The sequence below is a fragment of the Styela clava genome, chromosome 1 (assembly GCF_964204865.1).
Source record: "Styela clava chromosome 1, kaStyClav1.hap1.2, whole genome shotgun sequence".
NCBI classification, from domain to species: domain Eukaryota; kingdom Metazoa; phylum Chordata; class Ascidiacea; order Stolidobranchia; family Styelidae; genus Styela; species Styela clava.
This window is the reverse complement of record NC_135250.1, coordinates 3,367,339-3,384,793: the sequence shown is the minus strand read 5'-3', so window position 1 is coordinate 3,384,793 and position 17,455 is coordinate 3,367,339. Positions and strand designations below refer to the sequence as shown.

At 33.9% G+C, this 17,455-nt stretch overlaps 1 protein-coding gene across 2 annotated transcripts; it reads right to left on the bottom strand.

The window, feature by feature from the left end:
• Positions 1–1,575: 1,575 nt before the first annotated feature.
• On the bottom strand, positions 1,576–15,899 carry LOC120348466 (uncharacterized). Of its 2 annotated transcripts, none has more exons than XM_078116596.1 (12): positions 15,709–15,899; positions 15,126–15,177; positions 14,241–14,325; positions 13,229–13,308; positions 12,350–12,448; positions 11,473–11,550; positions 9,674–9,784; positions 8,533–8,745; positions 7,258–7,395; positions 6,477–6,577; positions 5,918–6,118; positions 1,576–5,368 (listed from the first exon to the last, which is right to left on the bottom strand). In XM_078116596.1, exons 1-12 carry the CDS (start codon positions 15,762–15,764, stop codon positions 4,189–4,191), a joined length of 2,394 nt encoding a protein of 797 aa, XP_077972722.1. In that variant the 5' UTR covers positions 15,765–15,899; the 3' UTR covers positions 1,576–4,188. The 2 variants fall into 2 exon arrangements, with proteins under 2 accessions (XP_077972722.1, XP_039274525.2); XM_039418591.2 differs by having other exon boundaries at positions 13,229–13,305.
• Positions 15,900–17,455: the final 1,556 nt, after the last annotated feature.

The following is a 17,455-nucleotide window of genomic DNA, read 5'->3' as shown; positions in this document are numbered from 1 at the left end:
TGTGGATTTATGGCAAAAATTACTTGGGTGAGCGAACACGTAACGCTTCTCTTAACAATACCTTTCAATCTAAAATCTGTATGTTTCAAACCTTACTTAAGGTTTTGTTTGCTCTCCCGATTCCATAAGCAGTTTTATTTCTTGTTTATCAATTATATTAACATCTATTATTCCGATGACAGGGTTATGGAGTCGAAATAACTTGAACCCATAATCTACTTTATTTTAAATAAAGTAAGAAATTGTTTAGGTCATTCAAACCTGAAAATCCCCTCAAAACATATTAGTACAGTAGTAAGTCTCCGTAAATCAGTGGCTGCTTGTTGAGCAACTTGTTCAGAGCAAGAACAAGAGGATGTCTTCAAAAAATTTCAATTCATATGGCGCCTCTGTGTACAGCTATAATTACACTGAACAAAAATTATTTGCATAAAACAAAAGCAGGCAAACTCGGAATTTATATCAACTTTCTAAATACAGTTAGTAACGTATTACCAGTATTACTTCGTCTTAATTCATTTCCAATTCAGATAAGACTTTCTTGTACATACAAATATCAGAATATATGCTTGAGCAATACCACAATAAGTACAATAACATATGCGAATACTTGAGTTGTCTTCATGGTTTTTCTTTTGTGATTAATTCACAAAAATATTTTCCTGCCATACCTGTTTAACACACAGCTCTCTGGAACCCTACTCATTTAAATTTGATAAATTGTGGCCGTCAATTTCAGCCAGCCGACAATCTGAAATTTTACCGGTTGCCTTTGGCTGTGCATACAGTTCCTCATTTATAGTCACGAGTCACGAGACATTTCTCCCAAACATAACAGAAAGGCGGGCGATAAATTTCTTCGATGGAAAAGTCAGACGCCATTTGTTTGTTAAGCTTGTGCCAAAGCCTAACCATGTATTGAAATGAATATCGCATTATCCGCATAATAATAAGCTAGCGTTCCTTGTGCATTTTTTTTTTTCACTTTTTTGTGATAGAAATAATTTATTCAGAATAGCATAATCTTTTTCCGCCGAATTAGCAAGTATATTTGTAAGCTTTCGCTAGATCATAATTGTACTTCTTCAGACAAAACAAGATATCTCAATCAAACAGTGAATAAAACATTATTATTGCTACTTCGTGAAAATAGATTATGGTATTCTTAATTATTTCCAAAATATTACGTCTTACCAGCATCGTTGTGACAACAAACACATACGGCCCGAAGTATGAAGTAAACGAGAAGAAAGGACTTGCAGTTTTGTGCACAATACCCTAATAACTCTTATTTATAATATTCGTATTATTATTACTCCTGTCACTTAGTACCAGAAGACATTTAAATGAGGTTTATTCCACTATATAAAATATACCTCATATATAGCGGATTATCTAACCTGAAGAAACCCAGACTTAAGAAGCAGTGCGTGGTTTTTGCTGTTTGATTAAAATTTCAAACTGACGACGATCCTCTACAAAGACAACGTGATCGTTGAATTCGGTGTTTTTTCCTTATATCTTTCTGCTATATGCCTACCATCGCCTGCCTTACCTTATATAAAAAATAATTCATAGACAATTTTCCTCATTTATTTTCAGTAATTTGAGTAAAAGCGATTAATGAGTATTAAAGATAAAAACTTAGCCAATAAGAATAGCCAATAGTGATAGCCAATAACAGAAAACGAGTCCAATATCAAAGTTTAAAAATGAACCATTTTTAAATGCGGTTTTCGGGATAACTGGGAGGAATATACGAATAGTTATAGGAGAGTTTGAATATCTTTGGTTAACACATGATTTGTCGAATAAAAATAATTCCAAAACTTTCATTAGCATTATCTATTAAACAATGATAAAAATTTGCCAATGTATCCTTAAACTGGGCCACTCTCGAGCAATACGTGAAATTACCAAACGTTTATCATAAGTCTTATACTTACAAGCGTACTTTTTTATCATTGATAATGTTCAATGTACATAATAGATAAGTTAGAATTAAGTTAAAAAGTTGAACTTTGGCAGGAATTATTCGATTCTAAAAATTTTCAAAAATCAATTTTGACTGAGCACCTCTAGCAAAAATAATATGAGATACAGGATAAATAAGATTGGCAAAGCTCAATGAAACATATAGATCAAAATAATTAGAAGTATTGACTAAATATCAATATTTTTATTCAGAATTTGCAAGTTCTGATCTCTTTGGAGAAATTTTGAGCAAAAAAAGCATATTTATCGAATTAAACACAAAATTGCTATAATACAAAATTACAAAGGCGAGCCAGTGTTGGGCACAAAAATGAAACAAAATTGCTCTTGGTGGCACTTTGATTTGGAGCATGGCGATGAGAAGCCAATACCATGCTCTGAGTTGGAATATAAAACTTATGCTTTATAACAGGGGTTCCCAAAGTTGACCGACCGTGGGCCAAAATTAGAAGCTGAGGATTTTTGTGGGCCAGAAGGGGATAGCGCCCGCAAAGGCCTGATAGTGGTACTGTTATGTATAATCGAGATACCGAATTGTCAGGTACTAAACTGAATTTTTGCCAATATACACATTCTTAAACTGTGATAAGGGCTTATAAATTGGCGATATCTAGAATATAAAAAAAAAAGTTAAAAGTGTTAACGAAAAAAGTGCTGAACTATTTCACTTAAGTTCGGCGGGCCATATTAAATCGTTACACAGGCTGCGATTGGCCGGGGACCGCGGTTTGGGAACTACAGCTTCATAAGAAGTAGTATTAATGATACTCATGAATGGCACCAAACGAAATTGGGCCCAAGCAGAATAATCAGCAGTTTATTTTTCACCATACTGAAAGTACATATTGTATATAGAGAATGAAGTAGAAAATTGCCATTCCGGGTGATAAGAGATGCGATAAACCAGTACTGGTACCATTGTATCATCTAGCAACACCTGTAATAGAGTTTAACATTAAATTATGGGTGGAACAACCGGACATCACATAGCAATAAAATTTGGTGTATGATAATGTTTAAGCGACCGGGTGATTCCAGTATTGCTCGTTTAACTAGCCAAGCACTGGCGGGGCAGTCAAAAGTAGATTGCGACATCTTAAGAGTTCATAGAACTTACTCAGTTTATATTTGAAAAAGTACAGTAGCTAAAAACTAAAAAGTCACTTATTCAACAAATACATTTGAAAGTTTGATTATATAAAAATAAAATTGAGAGATGAAACAATGCTTTCCAAACACTCGGTGTTATACAAATATAAACAATTTCAATTCACAAAAAAATAGGACCAAATTTATACAGATTATTTCATTTTTTGAGTACAAAAACTAATATGAAAATAGCACAAACCACTTGAATTGAGCTGAAAATATGAGGGTGAAAAGATTTAAAAAATGGGATAATTAATGCTTTCACTACACGCACAACTAGAATAGAGAGTATTGCTCGAAAATATAGTTTATACAATTTATCCAAACAAAATTACATTTGAAACTGAGTTGAAAAATGACAAAGTTCAATGATGATGAAAAATAGACATAAAACATCCACATGCTTCTAGATCAGGGGTGGGTAATTACTTTCCTAAGTGGGCCACTCACAGATAATAGACTTGGTACTGGGCACAGAGGTTGAAAACACAATATGAAACTATAAATGAAAAACAGTTTATTTACAAACAACTGGCGACCATAACAATCGCCTGCCTGCTCGTTTCAACCACTGATGTAATGCAATAGGTATCTGTTACAGGAGAAAAAAAATTTCAGAAGGCACAAGTGGGCCCACCCTGTTCTAAATAGTCATGAGCCAACCCTCAACAAATCAATTTCAAATTTCCAGTGATTCAAAAAGAAAGAACTTGATAGGAGGCCAATACTTTGATTATTTCATTTTTTCTGAGGTGTACGTACAGGGACCAATATTCAAGCTCAAATTTCACCATTATCTTTTCACAAGAACACTTACATATGACATTCGATGAATGATAGAATGATGCAAGCAAGGAGTTGAAATTGGTTTTGAGGGTTGAAACTAAAATGTCGCCATTTCAGTCTTTTACATCAAGCTTTCCAACAGGACTTTTAGCTTTAGTTCACTGTAAAATATTAATAACATTGGCGAGTGGATGTGCCCCCCTAATCTTGACGGCATATGATGGTATAGTAACCTCACTCTAAGAAAATGATCCTTCTCTAATTGGAAAAACTTTTTGCTGATTCAATAGATGAGGCTGAGGAGGAACAGCTGTTGTCAGCAATCACTTCCGAGCACTCGTCCTCTAGAGAATCCGGGTCAGATAGAGAACTATTTCTGCTTCCATCTCTAATTTCCACTTCTTCTTGCACCTCTTCACTAACTCGTTGCTGATTGTTTTCCAATATACTCTGCTGCTCTTGGACTCCTGTTGGTATGTCTGAATCTGCTTCAGGAAGTTGGAGTTTTTCATCAACAGTACGACCACTTATTGATTGCCCAACTAGTTCATCTTTGGATGTTGGGTGTGCTAAACTTTGTGAGCTTCGTTCTGATGAAGCTATGGATGCTGAAGTAGCAGCAGCTTCAGGAAATAGACTTTTATTGGTGGGAGACTCATCTCTTTCTAAGACTTGAGCATTTGTATTTGGAAAAATGCTCGAAGATTCTTGGCTGTTAGACGCCATTTCGCCAAAAGACCAATCCAACTCTTCTAATGAATCTTCGGTTGAAGCATCTTCTGGTCGATTATTTTCTGCGAGTGAGTTGGGTGCATCTCCTGCCCTTGAAACTCTTGCCGGTGTGCTGTGAGCAGAAGGGCGTGGAGTTTCGTTCATAGACTCGAAGACACTATCTTGTCGATCAGGACTCTTGGGAGATGTTTCAACAGACTCTTCCTCAATGAAACTTTCCAAACCTGAATCTTGCCTTCTAGCTGAACTTCGACCTTCCCTGAAACTTTCAGAAAAAGTTCTAGCCGAAACAGGTGGAGATCCATACCCAGATGATGCATCACTTACATTGGACATCTGATGCTGAACACTTTGTTGCTGTCCAGTTGCACAAGCACCTTCTGGAAGCGAATTGAAGCTGATGCCAGTAGCTCTATCCCCAAGCACATTTATAGTGTGAGGCATAGTAGTGGGAATTTTGGCCCAATGCAGTAAAAAGTGATTTTCTTTGATTTTAATATGAGGACCATTACGGTTGTGAATCCCGAAGATTTTGTATTTGACTTGGAGATGCACATCTTCTCTTCCCGATCTATTTTCTAGTTCGAATTGACTTGTTTCATCAACTCTACTTCCCCACATATTGGTCAGGGAATAATCTTTGTGATTTTCATTACTTGTTTTTATGTCGCCATTTTCTATCCTCATTTGTAATGTATGGTCATATCTGGAAGAACAAAAGAGAAGATAGTATATGATTATGAAATTTAGCCATTAACACTAGTGCCTTGAAATTGCGCAATTCTCAAAAAATTTGCACAAACTGTCATTTGTTCGCAAAAATAGCCTGGTGGAAAAGCAACATAAGACACAATTTTCCAAAAAAAATTCCCCAGGTTTAGAGTAAAACAATGAGCCTGTGTTGCAGATTTCACATCTCGGATTCAAATCATACGCCTCCAACCCACTCTAATAATTAACTGGGTAGAGAATGCCGCACCAGATATTTCCGTTTTTTTAAATAACAGTAGATCCTTACATATCATTAGATATCAGCGGTTGCCTTTATTTGTTCAAAGCAGAAGGCGTGAATGAGCATTGTATAAAAAAGACTTCTGAAATATGGAAGAAACTTGAAGAGACCAATGAAAAGGATGTGAAAATGATAGAAATAATAGTCTTTCAGAAAACACTTTATATGTAATAATTGAATCGCACCTCAACTTGTGTCCACCAATAAATGTTTAATCTTAGTCAATAAAGATTTGTAACTTACGGCACAACAAAGCTCTCTGGATCAATTACAACTTTTTTATCCTTCAAATATGTGCACTTTTGTTCAAAAAGCAGTGGACAATCTTGAAAAAGTTTCCAGTGAAATATTCGAGTGGCTGTTGCTGGTTCACGAACATAGCCAGCAAAAAAATAGTAACGACTCATGTCATGAAAATCCTTTTGTTCAGCCGAGACACAGTGCCTGAAATTTAATATAATGGTGTGTTAATGCTAGAAATCACCAAGGTGTCATGAAGCTCTTCATATATTTTAATCATATCAACATATCATTGAAGTTTTTTCTGTTCAAATTTAATAACTATCCTTCCAGATAGGTTACACAATAGAAACAAACTTATTCAAACAGACTCAATAGACTCTCTTAACTTCAAGCGCTTGAAAAAGTCACTCAAGTCGAATCAATGAATTGTGTTAACCCAACACTAGAACAAATTATTTGGCATCACAAGAAATTTTTCTTGTAAAATATAATGGTACTTTCTACTAACAGTAATTATCAATTCATTTGAAACTTTTCTATTTATCATTTTTTTACTCACCCACAGAAGTGTCGTGCAGTAAACGAAATAAATTTTTCATGGTACAAATTCGACTTTTGAATACAACGCAAGGGCATAGAACGATTTTCTCTCCACAGGATCTAAATGTAAAGTAAAATTATTTTTTACATACTTAAATAAAATTACAACTACGATAAATTAATGCAAAATAGCATAATGATACGCATTAAGAATAAGCTTGCCATCTCACCTCTAATTACCAGTGCATGCTAGAATACTGTGAGAGGATAATTATGTGCGAGAAGGTGGCTAGTCAGTTACAGCCTCCTTCCGCCATCAAGTCTATGCATCTCAAACAAACAGCTTGGTGACTATTCTCAAACGGACAAGAGTCCGTCGCTCATCATATGATTTAGCTGTCTTACCACCTTTCCTCTCAGCCGGGATAAATATCAAAATCCTATCCTACCACTTGTGATAGTTTACTTTTACCATCTGTGCATATGTGCCTTTTAGGACATTTATTTCAGAGGAGAGAAAAGCCAATAAAGCTGCTTAATCATATGTCGAACCACAGCCTCTTGCCTGGTTATCAAGTTATGACAGGTATGGAAAAGTAAACCAGTTATTTGTTTCAAATGTATGAACTTGATTGTGAAGAAAGCCGCAACAGACCAGCAGTTATGTGAAATACCCTGCAACAAAAACAGCAATTTTCTTGCAGATAATATTTTCTCACAGAATTCGAACTTGTGCTGTGTAGGGTAATCGGAGGTGGCAAACTCACTAAAAATTGATTCCAAATATTAGCCTTACATACTTTAACCGGTATTTTCTTTTTTCCGCTGCAAGTATATCCTGTTCGAAGAGATATTTTGATGTCTTCTGCAAATTCTATTTTTTTGTCTGTTTTGAAGTCAACATATGGTGTGATGAGAACTTCTTTTTCTGAAGGAGACTGAGTATGAAAGTATAAGCAGGTTAACATTGTGTATTTGTTGGTGGATGAGAAATACTTTTAAGCTTTCAGCATAATTTTTCATACAACCTTTTCAGGCGCTCCAAAAGTGTGCATACCAATATGGAGGCAGTAAAGCAGTATATTAAGGAAGAAATGCCCTGGTATACTATGGGAGCACCTATTTTCATGTCTTTCACTCCAAACAAAACTCTGTACAGGCAGTCTCTTATTTGAAAGAAGATACTATTTTTTTAACGGACCAAAAATTTTCTGGTTCTACAATTGCCTATCAAATTTATTAAACTCTAGGTGAGTGAGTTGGTGTTTATGGGCGTAACAGATTTTAGGGGTCGCACAGAGTGCACCAATTTCACACAATTACTGTTTAGAGTTATTGAATTGAATATTTTAAAAAGTGTAGCCAGCTCAAAAGTTTGTGGAAGTCATGATATAAATCAACATGAGTTTGCAAAATGGATTAACCACACTTATCACACATCCCCCCCTTCGATTTAAAATTGTGGCTCTTGTTCTGAACAACTGAGTTTGCCAATGCTGTGAGATTTTAAATTCTCATTCGTAAACATATCTGCAATTATTCATTTACCATGTTGAGTGTGTTATGATAATTTGAGGTAACACAGTATTTCTCGGTTGTGATTAGAAATGATATCAGGACAACAAATTTTTGTTTCACTTTGGACAAGATTATTATATTTTAAACTCTGCAATGATGCAAAAATTTGCCCCAAAAAAGCTGAAAAAAGCAGGACAGAAATATAGAAAAGCTTCCAAAATTTTTAAGAAGGTTTAAACTAACAGCATAAAAGTATTGCATATGTAATCTCAGAGCTTCCGAAGTATGTTCACCAAGATGGCGCACAACCTGAACATAGTATGTGTATCAGGTTAGGGTTCAGGTTGTGCACCATCTTGGTGCACTCACTTCGGGAGCGCCGTATCTCACCTTCCTTGTGACATGGAATATATGTAAAAAAAATATACTGAAACTTTGTCCAAACAGGATGAGATATTTTCCAATTTGTGTGTTGGTATTTTAACCTAATGTCCCTTTACTGATATATCAAACATGCGATACATATTAGTGAATATCATTTAATAAGAACCACTCACATGCATCTTGTAATTGGGTTCCATTGTAACCTTCAATGGCTCATCAACAGCACCTGGTGGAAATTCAAGATGGCAATACGGTGCTTTTACTCTGCGGCCTTTTCTTCCAACAACAAATCCCCACGGTTTTATCACTTCATCTGTTTTGCATTCAATATCTTCTGGCTCAGCTATTCCTAGATCAGATGAAGCTTCAACTACCATTTTCCCAACCTGAAATTAATCAAAATTTGAATATTTAATATGAAATTATTAGGGCCAGAACAGGGGTGGGCAAGCTTTTTGGGCCAGGGGCCCATCTGAAAACAATGACCATCCTGCCAAAACTAAATTTAATCACAATCTCAACAAATTCTTCAAGTTATTCTTTAGTTAAAACACCAAAATTTGGTTTTAGTTTGGTTGTGGCGGCTTCAGGCGGGCAAGATTGAATTACTCAATGGGCCGGATTTGGCTTGCGGGCCGTAGTTTTCCGATAACAGACTAGAACATTTTTTCACAAACACTTTTTCTTTGGAACCCTGGTATTTTACTAAAATTGACATTTTTTTCTAATCATTTCAAGTCTTATCAATATTTTTAATATTTAAAATTAGGGCTCCACCACACTATAAACATTCCAAACTATTTGTTGAATCAATTTTGACAGTTTTGACTTGGCAATTTGAAAAAGAAGTACAGAATGCAAAAAAATAAATAAAAAATAAACTAGTTAGCACTCATGGAATTTCTTCAGGTTTATTTTAGGAACTTCAAAATTTTGTGAAATCCAATTTGGCAATCGGTGTGCTAGAATGGAGGCGCCCCAGTAGCATGTGCACCAAGATGGCGGACACCGGCATGTAGTATATGTGCCAGGTTAGGTATAGGCCATAATTTTATTCCAATTTTCCATATTTTAGTTCTATTATGAGTTCAGAGACTAGCAGATTGACTCCCGTAGTCTTTGAACCTGAAATTATGGCCTAACCCTAACCTAGTATACATACTACATTCCGGTGTCATGCAAGGTCACACTTTGTCACAACTATGAGATTTCAAGTTTGAAAGTTTGATTAGAATGAAATGCTGAGCTGTATAATCCATTAATAATAAACACTTGCTAAATATTTGCTTCATTAGAAAGATTTTAAAGATTAACCTGTGTTGGGGATTTGTCTTGCTGCTCAGAAGATTTTGAAGTGAGCATATCTGTCTCAACTTTGGCAGATTCAATACAGATTTGCTTGTCAGAATCAGGTGGTGTCATTGCCTGTGAAATTATTAAAAAATCTGTAAAATAAATGTCTTTTTGACGTTTAATGAAAACTTGACTAGAATTAAAATTAGTTATGTTCGATATATTTAATTCAAAAACATTATGTTACACAAATTGCATATGACTTCACTGACACTTAAAAAAAAAACGGAAAATAAGGAATATGTGAATAACACCTGTAACAATGGCAATTGGTAAAAGACTTGAAACGAAAGCTTCAAACTGTAGTTCGGTTAATTGATTTCCGAAACTTTTCTCAAATTATATCTTAACTAAGTGAGGCATAAGTATAAAAGTTAAACCATTTTTTATGATACAATTAATAGGACCTTATATACAAATTAATAAAATTTTGTAGTATTTTTGAATTTATACAAAATAGTGAAATAGATTTTTATTTTCAAAGTGTACTATGTATCACAGGCAATGTATGCTATAGCCCATAAAGAAGTTGAGAATACAGTTTCCTATCAGGGACTTTTCCCAGGAGTATTGTTTAAACATAGGCATACAAAAGTTGTGTCATATTACACTGGTTAATATTTGAACAAAGTCAGGTGATCTGATATGGTCTGTTGTACAAAGCAAATTGAACAGACATGGCACGACAATAACTCCCGCTGTTTATATATATACCATACATGAACCAGTGTATTTAATTCAAACTAGACAGAATTTCGTAACACAAAGGATTTAAAATGTATTCTAAATGTGTATTCATGATTATACAACCATAAAGGTTAACAAAGTACATATAATTCTGGATACATTTCAAAATAGTATTTTTAAAATGAAATTTAGGATCATTTAACAGATGACATACATCATTCCCTTATATATTAACAACGATATAATTTTATAGTCTATTTATGTTCGGTTCTTCTATATTCTATGTCACAAGTGAGATTGCCTAGGTTATTTTTCATGTTTTTAACTTCTTTTGATGTTTTATCAACTTTCATGAATTTCTGTCCTGTCTTGTGTATGGTAATTTTCCTACCAATGTGGAATTAAAACTCAATTTGATAGAAGCTGAATAGTTGAGATAAACACCCTTTATCTTAATATTTTATTTTTATAGCATATAGACGTTAAAGTACATGTTATGCCAGCCAAATGCCTATAATTATAAAGTGTCAAATCATATATTTATCATATCAAATTTTTGAATGAACATTCAACTTTGTAGAATGCTGGCTCTAAACAACATGCACATTAAGTAGTAAAACAATGAAGCCCATTTTATGACTGAAGTCCAGATGTCGACGTCTCTTATTATAAGGGGCATATGGAAATACTCTGAATTTTTTCTCAACACCATATATTTACTATAAAGAATGGTCCCCCCTGTAGTGTGTGTAACAGGTTAGGCAATAGTTTTATTCCGATTCTCCTTATTTTTAGTTCTATTACGAGTTCGGGGACTGTCTGTGTAAGCCGAATGAATATACACACTTTACGCATCTTGATGTAAAGTGGGCGACCAAAATTAATACCGCCATATTGATACACACACTTCTGCAGCGCCGGGGGAATATCACCAATTTCAAACATTCGACTTGTTTTGAATAACCCTGTCTGTGAACACTGCACACATGATTCAATGCAGTGGTGAAATAATGGCCTTCCTTATGTGTCAACAAAATTCGTTTTGTTAGGAAAAATTATCAAATACTTCTTACCTTTAGCGGTGAGAACTGGGTTAACTCGGGTTTTTTCTTTTTATCTTCTACACGAGATGAAGTACTGAAAACTCGATCCTATGAAATGAAAAATAAGTTTGAGTTCAGTAAGTCAAGTCATATTCACTATATAATCTTATGAACAAATGATACAAAGGAAAATTTATGCTGATACAACACAATTTTAAATAATTAGAGCATTTTTGTACTATTTTTTACAAGCTTTTTACTTTAAAAAAGGCTCTTTACAAGCATACATTGGAATGTAAGGTGCTGTTATATTTTTGGATGGGTTAAAATTTCTCGGATTGGGCATTGCCTACACAAGTTATTACACTCAGAGTAATGTGGTAGACATAGCGTTTGAAAATAGGATTTTTACCCTACAATCCCAAAAAATAGGTCCTACATTTTAAACCCATTGGCCATCACGCATATCCTGGCAGTCACACAATAGAATTATAATTTGTCTTCCATCTTTATTACTAAGTTTATATGATTATGATATGATACACCATGAATAAGAGGGATTTGGGATTTGAATCCGAAAATACAAAAAACCTGATATGCCTTGTATCTTTATTTATAGGCTTGTTGTATGATACTATGTACTTTTTATCGAATTTATTACACCCTGAATAAGGTGCTGGGTTAGGCGATAATTTTATTCCAATTTTCCTTATTTTAGTTCTGTTACGAGTTCGGGGACTCCCTAGACCGTAGTATTTGAACCTAAAATTATGGCCCAACCCTAACCTGGTACACATACTACGTTCCGGTGTTCGCCATCTTGGTTCACATACTACGAGAGTACCCAATATTCTTCTATTTTTAATAATTTTACTTGTCTGGTACTTTAAACAATTTATAATTCAACCTTATTTGGTTCTTCTTCTGAAGGTTCTGAAATTGTTCCTTTATGCCGTCTTCGTAGGCCTGATGTTCCTTCGTTTTGACATTTTGCCTTTGTGCCGACCTGTCAAAAAAATTAAAAATTAGTAATCTCAGGTGATTGCATTTAAACTTGCCCACAATCAACAAAAGAAACAAAGCCTTAAACAAGAAATCACTAATAATTTGTTTTTGTTTATGAAACAATTATTATCACCTTTCACTCTAAACAGGGTAAACAAGTTTCAATACCAGGGTTGGGCAAACTACGGCCCGCGGGACAAATCTAGCCCGATCATAGTATAATTTTTATAGTTTCTCCAGATCAAAGTATAATTTTTATAGTTTCTCCAGATTAAAGTATAATTTTTTCAGACAAAGTGGGTTATAACTTCATAAAACCCTTAACCTTAACCATAAACCTTTCAACCCGAAAGGCAAAACTTAGAAAAAATTGGGTACACACGTAGTGTGTGTACCAGGTTAGGGTTACGCCATAATTTTATTCCGATTTTCCTTATTTGAGTTCTATTGCGAGTTTGGGGACTGTCTGTGTTAGCCAAGTGAATATATCCCCATAGGTTTCAGTCCTTTTAATAACTTGATGTAAAGTAGGCGAACAAAATTAGTTACCGGTACCTCCATATTGGTACACGCACTTTCTGACCACAAAAAATTATTTTGGGGAAAATGAGGAAAAAATATATCCTCTAACTTTTTATTAAGGATGTCACTTCACTGGTGAATATCATTTCAAATTTCAATTAGAAACACAGTTTAAAAGCATTCATTTATTTATTTTCAACATTTGACTCTTTATCCTGAAACCTTTGTTCTATTTTATCTTATTTTTAACAGATTTTACCTCAAATGGGGTTTCTTCAATTTCTTCTGAATCTTTGTCATCTTCATCTATCTTTGAGGACTTTTCTTGGTTATCATCTGCTTATTAATAAAGAAATGAATTATTTATTATGTTATTAATTCTATTAAACATTTTTCTCTCAGGTAGTTAAGGTGTGGTTGCAAGTTAGAATCCTGTGGAGATGAATATATGCCGAAAGACTATTAAATTTCCAAATCACATGAAATAGTTCATATGGCTATTGGTTGGCTATTTTGCTAGCTATATTCAAGTATCTACAACTTTTAATATATATAGTGTCCATAAAGCCCTAACATTTTTTTTTAATTGCAAAGAGATTATATCAATACTATATATTGGCTATCACAGATGTATTAAATGAAGTACAAATACTTAAACAATTACTGAATAAAAAACAACAAACCTGGTTAAGATATATTGGGAACTGACTTCATAACAAAATTGAAATTGTAAAGGGACCTTATGGACACACCGTATAGTGTTAGTTATTCTCATATACATTTTGAATTGACAGCTTAGTCTGCCGCTTATTTAAACTTTTCTCCTAAAATATGTACAATATAATATAACTTCATAAGCATAAATCTTAAATGATTAACAAACAGGTCAGTTATTCCCATAACGAGTCTCAACAGAATAGGACTTTATGGCACACAATATGGTAAACTGTCTGATCGAACATTGGCTATCCTCACACATGTTAATATAAAATACCAAATTTTTATGCCTGCAACTAGATAATCTATGTTAAATAAAATGTGCAGCCTGCGGTTTCACCCAGTTATTTCTATCTGGCCCTCCTGTATTATAGGTTGCACAGTGCACACCCCTGCTATAAAGTGGCAGACACCGTGATATTGGTATCATGTGTATATAATTCCCCCTTGTGATTTATTTAGAATTGTAGTGAAGTTAAACCAGATGCAAAATATTCCTTCCCCATCTCAAAATTTGTTATGAATGGTTTACAAAATGAAATTTTTGATTGTACCTGGATCATTATTTTGTCCATCTTGAATGAGAGTACTTGAAGATGGGTGTTGATTCACAATGACATTCCCATGCACATCTCCGATCTAAAATCAATACAAAAACTCAGTTTTATCATGCTAAGATGTAACTATCACTTCACAATCCTTAATGATATAATTTACATACTATAGTTATATGCATTCAGTGGTGCTTACACATATAGTCAATTTTTGATAATTCTGGTGTCCATGACCTTTCATTAGGTTGTATATAAAATAGTAATACATCATCTGTATGTAAAACCCTGATTGTCAATTCTAGAGATGTAAGAATGGAATTGGTGTCAAATCAGTTTTATGAAAAAGTTTGTGCTAAAATGTACATACAATTCTCAATAATATAATGTTTATAGCTATTTCCACTTCAAAGGCTGCTCACACCTATAGTTAATTTTTGATAATTTCTGTATCTATGGCCTTTCATTGAATTATATATATAATAGTAATACAGTATTTGTGAATAAGATAAATAAAACAACAATTGTCAACAATTCTCAGACATAGCAACATCCACTTCTATAGATGTAAGAATGCGGAATGGTATAGATGTCCAGTCAGTTTTATAATAAAATTTCTGCTGAAATATAACTACAATTCCTAAAAATATAATTTGTACAGATATTTTCACTTCAGTGGTCGTTCACACATATACTTAATATAGTATGTATAAATAAATGAAATATAAATCCAATTGTGACCCAATTTTGAACCTAGCAATATTTATTTACAAAGAGAGAATGGTATTGGCTATAAAAGCACATCATTGCCCTGGTCCCACTGATAAAGCTGTAAAACAAACTGAAAAGCTATTCCTATTATTCCTATGTTACTATATTTTTACTTACATTTACTGGGGCATGTCCCACCAAGTTTTGATGCCTCTCACAATATAGCAAGCTGAAAAATATAAGTTGAACAAGTTAATTGCAAACAAATTCTTGATAAACAAAATGTTACTTAATTTTGAGGCTGCAGGGGGGAAGAGGGTATTAGAATGTTTAACTCTTTTTCACTTAACAAGTTGAAATTCTTGAGTTTACTTAAACACCATGACCACCAACTCATCCAGTATGTAATGAATTGAATAGTGCATTGCCAAAACAAAAAATTATGGCGCTTAAACAGTCAAATTATAATTGTAAAAATCGTAACACTTTTGTTAAAACTGTCTTAACATGTAGGTTAAGCCACCTCCTCCAGACTGCAATGAATTGAATATTTCATTTGCCAAAACTAGAGATTTGATCTTTAGAACATATCAGCGTAAATTGATTAATTTACCTATCAAACAAATTATTGTGCTCAAAAAATACAAGGTCCATACAAATCAGCATATTCAGATATTGATAGATGCTTGTCTATAGCCTTTTCAAAGCAACATTTAAAAAATTTCTCATAAAATGACAACACATATTAACTAATACTTACAATAATAGTAAAAATACTACAGCAAGTACTGCTATAACTTCAATAGCTAGAGTCATTTTGAATCTGTTTGGAATATTGCATTACATATTCTTCATCAACACTGTAACTGTAACATGGTTGCAATTATGAAAGATCTATCTATTCAGCCTTTATTTTAAAATCTCCATCAAACACACAAATTAAAAATATGGAATTCTGGAAAGAGAGCAAAATCTTTAAAGAAAATTAAAGCATAATAAATATCATATGCTCACCTTACTATGTAAAATTTGTTATTAACCAAAATTCTGAACCACTCAATACAATCACAATTTTACTATGAGAATCACAAGTGTGATAAGTCTGTAAGTTAAATTAACCTAATACCCCACTTCACTGTGTTTATCCTATGTTGTTTAAAACTTCTACTAACCTAACTCAAGACAAATGGGCAAACTGTCTGTAGTTTTAATTGGTAATTCAATCTGGCCAGTATGATGCTGCCACAACCAAACTAAAACAAAATTAAATGTTGAGATTGCAATTAAATTTTGTTTTGGCAAGTGGCTCATTGTTTTCTACTTCTGCTTTTGTAACACTGTAACTATTGTTCATAAAATGTAACTCTTTACGTCACACTTACATGGCCACCAGTGTCTGAGTGTAGGTAGACAACAATTCTGGCCCCTGATTCAAAAACCTTGTCCATCCCTGCTCAAGACCTTATGTATGATATACACTTTATACAGAAACAAAGAAAACAGAGCGACAAAAATGTGGTAGGCAAATGGCATGATAAAATCCACTTTTCTGTTAACAAAATCAAATCCAATTGGCATATTGTAACTGCAATGTTACGAGGGAAAATCTGTGTTCTCGATCTCCGCCTTAAACATCTCACGCTGAGGTGTAACAAATTTTAATTGGATAATGCTAATCCTGATACATTTTTGCTGATTCCACAATCAGGTTTTATTTAATTGTTTTCATCAATCATGTAATCGCCTCTTATGCTGGTTATGCTGTCGAAATAAACGTATCTAACTTATCTTATCTATATTTCTGCCATTATAAAACATAGTTGCTGACTTAGTAGATAGATATCTGTTCACGCAAACGCGCCAATAAAGCCAAAGCGGCTATAGTAGGAACACCGCGCTATATTGAGCGTGAAAGAATAATATGATACGTTAAGGTCACAAATGCCGCCGTAGCTTTCGAGAGTTACTAGGGGAAAAGGGTTAACGCGAGTCATTACAACCAGCTACACTTATAGACATTTCCTGAAGTCTGCTATACGAGAGACTGATCTTTTATTCGGCCGTTCGTATGAGAGTATGACGGGTTCGTATGAGGTGAATACGGGTATTGTAGGCATAGAAACGTTTGGACATAAACATGTAATTCAAAATTCCCTGATTTAATCAGTTTTTATCTGTGTTATTCTCGAGTTTTTTATCGCCTAATATGCTTATTATGGAATGCAAGTGAAACTTAAAAACTTGTATGAATGTATGTATGTTTATTTGCCTTAAAAAATGTAACACCATTCGCTTATTAATATTTAAACGGTATAACAGAGACGGAATACATGTTTAAAACTTATAACTTTTAACTACAATGGTGGCTGCAAAATCATATTTGGTGTAATTGAAATTTCCGTTTCTCTGTGCTGGCCTACATGCTCGGCACTTTTTGGCAATCTCTGCTGCAAGATTCGTAACAAAAATGGTGCAATATCGATGCTTTTAGGTTGGTTACGAGAAAT